Source organism: Meleagris gallopavo, chromosome 29 (assembly GCF_000146605.3).
Source record: "Meleagris gallopavo isolate NT-WF06-2002-E0010 breed Aviagen turkey brand Nicholas breeding stock chromosome 29, Turkey_5.1, whole genome shotgun sequence".
NCBI lineage: Eukaryota > Metazoa > Chordata > Aves > Galliformes > Phasianidae > Meleagris > Meleagris gallopavo.
In genome coordinates, this window is record NC_015039.2 from 3,895,695 (window position 1) to 3,902,772 (window position 7,078).

Sequence of the window (7,078 nt, forward strand, 5' to 3'; positions counted from 1 at the left end):
CAGCACGAACCTGCGACGCCTGCGAGAGGCGCGGGGAGCGGGCGAAGCGGCCGAGCCCCTGAGGGAGAGATTTGGAGACGTCAGCGGGTAGAGTTGTACCCGCCTCGGGCCGCAGCCCTCGGTGCCCCCGGGCAGCCCAAAGGCCGGCCTCAAACTGCAGTCCCGCAGCTCCGTGCCGGCCTCCGGGGCTCGCAGCCCACGTCTGTCCTCTCCTGCTCTCAGTGCTGTGCTGGGCCCCAGAACTCAGCCAGAGCCACGGCCGAGACCCCACTGTCAGGACATCACCTTCCCACGGGCAGCACGGGGCTCCTGCAGGACACAAGGAGCTTTGCTTGCATCCCCCTCGGTTTGTTCATACCTCTCCCCAGTGAGGGACAAAGCTCTTTGGTGCAGGGAGCGACCTTCCGCCCTGCCCAGGGGGCGGCGTGTGTCGGGGGACACTCGGCGCAGCCTCCACTGCTCTGAGCCAGGAAGGGAGGGAGGAGGTGAGCAGAGGACTCCCCGGCAGCATGACTCGACTCGGCCGCCTCCTGCGGGGGGGCCGCGTCCCGGCTGCCTTCCCCCCACCTCCTTCCAACCCACTTCCAAGCCCCGCATCCACCTCAGCCTCCTCTGCTGCAAACGCTCTTGCTTTGGCTTTGAAAGTGCCCGGGTTGCGCAGAGCTGAGAAAAGCCGCCGGGACGTACCTGCACGGGGCGGCAGAGCCGCGGAGCCTCGGGAGCGCGAGAACCGAGCAGACGAGCTCCCCATCCCGGCCACGCAGAACCCCAGCCCTGCTCCCGGCTCTGGGGACGCGAGGACGGGAAAGGGCCTGCGGGGGAGGACACGCACCCACCTCCATCTCGCTGCCCTCCCGCAGGTTGAAGGTGAGGTCTTGGTGGATGTCCGCTGCGAACTTGCTGGCGTACTCGGGGTAGAGCCGCAGCACCTCGCGCAGCCCCCGCAGCCCGATGTACTGCAGGTCGCAGTAGGTCAGCGCCTTTACGTCCGCATTGGTTTTGATCACCGGGTCCCTGCCGGCCAGGTCGGCGCCGATCAGATCCCCTTTGCCTGCAGGAGGGGATGGGGCAGGAGGGGCTATGGCGGTGCCAGCCCCGTACCGGGCGGGCAGCAACGCGCTGTGGGGACGGCCCTCACCGAGGATGGCCAACACCACGCTGTCCCTCAGCACCTCGAGGGAGCCGGAGCAGACGAAGTAGTTGGCTTGCAGCGCGTCGCCTTGCCGCAGCAGGTACTCGCCCGGCGCGCAGAACGACGTCTTGATGTGCAGCGAGAGGGAGCGCAAGCAGCCTCGGCTGGCGGTCTCGAAGATGGGCAGCTGCAGGATGTCCTTGTTCAGGTGCATGGCCACGTCGGCACGGAGCTCGTCAGGGAAGTCACGCAGCAGCTGGGGAGAGAGGAGCCGGGATGGGGGAATGGAGCATCCCTGCGCCCCGTAAGGCTGGGAGCGTTGGCGGGACCTCTCTGCACGGCAAACTCAGGACAGCTCGGGACAGGCTGCCCTGCTCCTGTGCACGGCTCTGATCTCTCCAGCAGCAGAACACGGACGTGTGCACACACACACGCCTGCACTCCTGTCACTGGCCTTGGGTGCAGGCGGAGAGAGGAAGGTCCAGCCCTGCCGAACCTTCCTACCTCGTTAGCATCTATGCCGTTGTTCACCGACCAGGTGGTCTGGAAGTACTCCAGCATCCTCTGCTTGAGCTGCTGGGGCAGGCGGTGCACGCGGATGAAGTCCTTGAGGTCCTTCATGCGGGTGTGGTAGAGCGAGCGGCGCGAGTACATGCGCTGGATGATGGCCGTGACGTTGCCAAAGACAACGGCGTGCATCAGCGCTGGGGACCAGGAGGCAGTGTCAGCCCACGGGGGGGGCAGGGCCAGGATGGGCTGTGCTCGGTGGCACCGTGGGGCTGAAGCTACATAGTCGCATCCCCATCTCCTCCCCCGGGTACCCGCCTCACCCCCGATGAGCATGGTGCAGATGGAGAAGATCTTCTCGGCATCCGTGTTGGCGCAGACGTTGCCGAAACCCACGCTGGTCAGGCTGCTGAGGGTGAAGTAGAGGGAGGCGATGTAGGCGCTGCGGATGGAGGGCCCCCCCGCCGAGTTGTTGATGTAGGGAGCCTCCAGCCTTTTGCCCAGCTCGTGCAGCCAGCCTGCCAAGCACAGCCCAGGGTCAGTGCTCACCAAGGGGCAGCCACCACTCAGCACAGCCGCAGCCCTGCCCTGGCTGCGCTCTGCAGGAGGAGGCGGCCAGAAGTTCTGTGCCCACACTCACCGATGTCCCAGGTCAGCGGGTCGTTGCTCTCCATCTCCTTGCGGCCGATGACGTACCAGATGCACGCCATCCAGTGGGCCAGCAGCGCAAACACAGACATGAGCAGCGTCAGCACCATGGCGCTGTACTGCGAGTACCGGTCCAACTTCTGCAGCAGCCGCAGCAGCCGCAGCAGGCGCACCGTCTTCAGCAAATGCACCAGCGAGGTCTGAGGAGCAGGCAGGAGGGTGAACCTGGCAGAGCTGCAGGAAGGGCCGGGAAGGACCCCCCCGCCTCCCCCCGGGGCAGAGACCCTCCACCGCTCTCCACGACTGCAGGAGGGTCGTGGGCTATAGAATGGGCTGGGAGGCGCTCCCCACCGTGCAGCCATAGAGCCCCTCTCCCCACCCTCACCACAGTCACGTTGAAGATGTAGAGCAGGTCGAAGGGCAGCGCGGCAATCAGGTCCACAAAGAACCAGGTGGCCACATAATGGATGCAGATGGAGTGGGGCTCGTACACCACCTGGCCGGAGTGGCTCACATACGTCGTTCGGAAATTCAGGATGATGTCTGTCTCAGGGGGAGCACGGCAGCCCTGAGTGCCCCACTGCAGCTGGGGGGCTGGGCTGGGTCCAGCCAAGGTCATCCTCGTGCCCAAGTCAGGTGCGCATCCCTGGGCACAGACCTACCCAGGATGAAGAGCATCTCCACCGCGATGTCGCTGACGATGGTGCTGCGCGCGGCCGAGAGGCTGTCCTCTGTGCTGGTGAAGCAGACGTTGTAGGGGACAGTGACAGCCACGTAGAAAGTGGCCACCAGGATCAGCCAGTCCCAGAGGGCCTTGAAGATGCTGTAGTGCAGCAGGATGAAGTGGGCTTTCTGCACCGAGGCCACTTTGTACTCAGGGATGGAGGGCTTGTTCTCAAACACGTTCTGAGGGAGCAGAGGGCAGCGGTGGCACAGGAATGGTCCCACTTTGCAGGCCCCCGTTCCTGGGATGCCCCAGGACCCAATGACATGGTGATGGACACAGCTGTCTGGTGGGGCACGTAGCACACAGGCTGCACCGAGATCACCCCAAAGCCAGACAGAGTAACCGATTACTGCCATAAATTGATGTTGCACTAATGCTATTAACAGCAACCCACTGTCAGTGCCAGCTGCTGCCTTGAACAGCCCCACATGCAAATTCACACGCAGTGGGCAGAGCCCACCACCACCCTCTGCACTGGCACCGATGGCATTGCTGCCTCTCCTGTCCCTTTCCTCCCAGGCTCAGCACTGCTGGTTGCACCCACATCCCTGCAGCAGGCTGGCACAGCGTGCTGCTGCTGGGAACCACTGCTTATGCACCCAGTGCATGGTAACGGCACTCCCTGGGGCACCTGGGCTTCCCCACAGCTCACGCAGAAAAGAGTCAACACGCAAGAGCTGCCAAAAGCTCTGCTTTCCCCACAGCATCCTCTGCTCTGCTGCCTACCAGCAACCTTTGCACCAGACCATGGTGCAGCTGCCTGCATGTCCGTGCCTTGGGGGACAGCGAGGAGCATGGCATGGGGAGAGCGCCCCGGCGATGCCAGGCTCCATGTGCACCCGGCTCCTTACCCGATTGATTTTCATCTCACCGCGGTCCTGCCGTGCAAACTGGCTGCTCAGCCGGTGCAGCACCGTCCTGCCCTGCCGCCGTGCTGCCCGCAGGTGTGAGCTGCCAGGTTTCTTGCTCCTCTGCTTCTCTGCAGAGATGATGTGCTGATTTAGCAGGACCACTCCCCAGAGCTGTGGAAATGAGCCCCATTTCTCCCATCCCCCTCCCCTGGGAGCCACTCGGAGCTCAGAGAGGTCCCGGGGTCTCTCTGAGTGCACTGAGATGGGACACAACGCCAGGCAGGAGCAACTGGAGCTGGGATCCCACCCACGGCTGTGAGCCTCGGATCCCATCCCCACCCCACCACTACAGCTCACCCTCCTTCCTGTCACTTGGATGGCTCTTGCCCCGGCTCTCTGTGATGTCCTTGAAGGAGACGAGGAACAGCACCACCTCCCCCTTCTCGTTCTTGATGGGCATGATGTCCAGCAGACACCAGAATGCAGCTCCTGTGTTGAGGAGAGGAAAGGGTAGGCAGGAAGCCCCTCCGAGGGCTGAGTTCTGTCCAGAGCTGCCCACGGGGCCCCACACCCTGTGCCACTCACCACCCTTCTTGTAGAAGCAGACCTCGGCCTGCTGCTCCTGCTTGCCCTCCAGCACCTTCTCGATGCGCTGCAGGACGGGCTCGCTGGTCTCAGCCCCGCAGAGGAAGCGGCAGCTGCAGTTCTTCTGCATCACCTCGGTGCGGGCGAAGCCGGTCAGGTCGCAGAAGCCGTCAGAGCAGTAGACAATGGGGAAACCACGGCGGACCTGAGCGTTGGCCAGGATGAAATTGCTGTCTGAAAGGAGACACGGCAGCCCCTGAGAGCTCGGGGCTGTTCTAGGGGGCACCCCCCCTCCTCCCCAGCAGAGCAGTGGCCACACGTCGCCGTCTGCACCAGGGGACGCACAGCGGGTGGCTGCACGCCCCGCACTCACCCAGCGCCAGCAGAGCCAAGAGGAAACACACCCCATGCTGTGCCCTGCGTGAGGAGATCCCAATGCCAGACCCCCCTTGCTCTGCCACCCCACAGGTCCCAGCCACAGGCAGGACCCCAGCCCAGCCCCACCACACTGTGAGGGGAAGGAGTTCGCTGCAGCCTCTGGCTCTCCTTGCAGTGAGCCACGATCCCACACGAGGTGATCCGCGCCTCCCCCTCACCATCTGCTGCTCCCACCTCCCTGCTGGGTGTGGAGCTTAGCAGGGGACAGTCAGTGTGGACAGGCAGTGCCAGCCCCTGCGGCCCCCTGCCCAGCAGAGGGATGGGAGCGATGCCACCGAGCCCTGAGCCCACTCCAAGCCAGGGAAGGATAGAGGTGTGTGTGGCTGCCACAGCACTGCAAGCTCACTGCCTCCCAGCCTCACCCCTGCCCTGCAGGACAGCCCTGGGCTGGGCTCTATCAGCAGGGCTGCACACGCTGGCCACAGGCTCTGTGCCAGCCAGCCAGATGGCTTTGTGCTTTAGCTCAGGGAAGGGTGTGCACAAGGGCAGCAGGGAAGTGGGATGCACGGCCAGCAGGGTCTGCATTCACACCCACTGAGGGCAGAATGGGGGCCACCATCCAGATGCAGTCTCAAGCTCGAGGGTCGCAGCCCAGCATCCCTGCATTCCACAACCCCCAGCACCCAGAAAAACATCATCTTCCCATTTCACAGCATAGGGGAGGGAGGCCCACCGCAGATTACAGTGCAAAGCCAAGCCAGGACAGAGCAGCCTGGGCAAGGGCAGCAGGGAGCCACATACAGCCCTGGTGCAATGGGAGGTGCAGCGGGGCCACCACGGTACAGCTCAACCCCGGATTAGCTTGGAGAAGCAAAAATAGCTGTGACTAAGGCCAGATTTTTGCTCTGGGGAGCCGGGATTACTATGGTGTCCAGGGTCTGTTATTAGAAAGGAAAAAAAAGGCTCTCACTGGGGAGCGGCGCAGCCACAAAAGGGACTGCAGCCCCACTGTGGTGATGGCTTGCCTGGACGAGCAATGCAGGGCCTATTAGGCAGCAGCTGTGTGGGAGAGGCAGGGTTAAGTCGTGCCACATATCACTGCAGCTAAAGCCCCTCTCCATGGCAGATAAAGCCGATAAGAGACGCATCAAACCCACAAAGCCAGACACTGTTTAAAAGCACCCGTAGGGCGGGTTCAAGCCATCGAAGGCAGGATGCTGTTGGTCACCCTTGCCCTGTTGGGGAAACTCTCAGAGTGGGCATGCTCCAGGCTCCAAGCATCATCAGAGCAGTCCCAGCACAGCAAGAGATGGAAATCCTGCGAGGCCTGGCAGATTCTGGGGAGGTGTGGGGCTGGCTATGGTCACAGCCCATCCCTGAGTGGCTGCATGGTGCCAGTACTGCCAGAAGCTGGCATGTTGCACCCCCTCCCCAACGTGCCAGGGCTTCAATCTGTCCTGGCCCCAGCACAGGGGCATGGAGACAGGGAGGAACCCAGCTCCCAGGCTACTCCAGCACCTCCAGCTGCAGGAATTGGCTCCAGAATGGGCACTGCTGGGCTCCGCTCCAGACTCTGCCATAGCACTCTGCTGCCAGTGCCCACATCTCCCAGGGACGCAGCTCCATGCAATGGCTTGGGCTGGAAGGGACCTTTAAGATCACTCAGTGCTCGCTGCAAGCAAACGAGACGCTCTTACAGCAGGTAGAGGCCAGCCCAGCACCTCCAGGGGGTGGGGACTGACAGCCAGCACCGCAACAACGGGGCTCTGGAGCTCCAAACCACATTGGTGGCCAGTATGCTCTGTGCCACGGGTACAGCAGGCAGGCGCTGTGGTGCGCGGCCATCCCACGGCATCCCGCAGTGCCGGGTGTTCCCAGGGTAGCACCCAACTCCCTGCTCCCATCCATCTCTGGGGGGCTCCCGACCTGGCTGCTGCTGTCACACCGGGAATTTGGGGCTGGGGCAGAGCAGGGCGCTGCCCTCCGCACGGCGAGCCCTGAACCGGGGCCGCCTCTCCTGCCCCCTTCCCGGGGACGGCAATCAGTGCAGAAGGGGCGCAGAGAACCCCGTCAGCCCCGGCCGGGTTCTGTCCCTGATGCTGAGCGGGGCCGGGGTCCTCCCGGCGCACCGACAGCGGGGAACGGGACAACGGGACAACGGGACACTGCCGGCCGGCTCGGGGACTGCGCGTGGCGGGGGAGATTGAGCCCGGCCGAGGGACGGACAGCTTGGGGGTCCGCGCGAACCGC

The 7,078-nt window shown here is 63.8% G+C and overlaps 1 protein-coding gene across 2 annotated transcripts; it reads right to left on the minus strand.

The window, feature by feature from the left end:
• Positions 1-16: 16 nt before the first annotated feature.
• KCNH4 (potassium voltage-gated channel subfamily H member 4) lies at positions 17-4,595 on the minus strand. Of its 2 annotated transcripts, XM_019623456.2 has the most exons (10): positions 4,451-4,595; positions 4,223-4,354; positions 3,866-3,993; positions 2,950-3,193; positions 2,673-2,830; positions 2,280-2,487; positions 1,963-2,157; positions 1,637-1,836; positions 1,139-1,388; positions 17-1,051 (listed from the first exon to the last, which is right to left on the minus strand). In XM_019623456.2, the coding sequence occupies exons 1-10, from the start codon at positions 4,578-4,580 to the stop codon at positions 603-605; spliced, it is 2,094 nt and encodes a 697-aa protein (XP_019479001.2). In that variant the 5' UTR covers positions 4,581-4,595; the 3' UTR covers positions 17-602. The 2 variants fall into 2 exon arrangements, with proteins under 2 accessions (XP_019479001.2, XP_019478997.2); XM_019623452.2 differs by having other exon boundaries at positions 17-1,388; positions 1,637-2,157.
• Between the last annotated feature and the right edge of the window lie 2,483 nt (positions 4,596-7,078).

Bases quoted from the DNA above. Each gene is read 5' to 3' on its own strand.
- KCNH4 (XM_019623452.2), bottom strand. From the start codon at position 4,580: ATGCAGAAGAACTGCAGCTGCCGCTTCCTCTGCGGGGCTGAGACCAGC. The intron at 2,488-2,672 runs GTGAGGGTGGGG...CCTGCTCCTCAG, and splicing joins ACATCTTCAACGTGACTGTG to ACCTCGCTGGTGCATTTGCT. The intron at 2,158-2,279 runs GTGAGTGTGGGC...TGTGCTTGGCAG, and splicing joins CCCGCTGACCTGGGACATCG to GCTGGCTGCACGAGCTGGGC.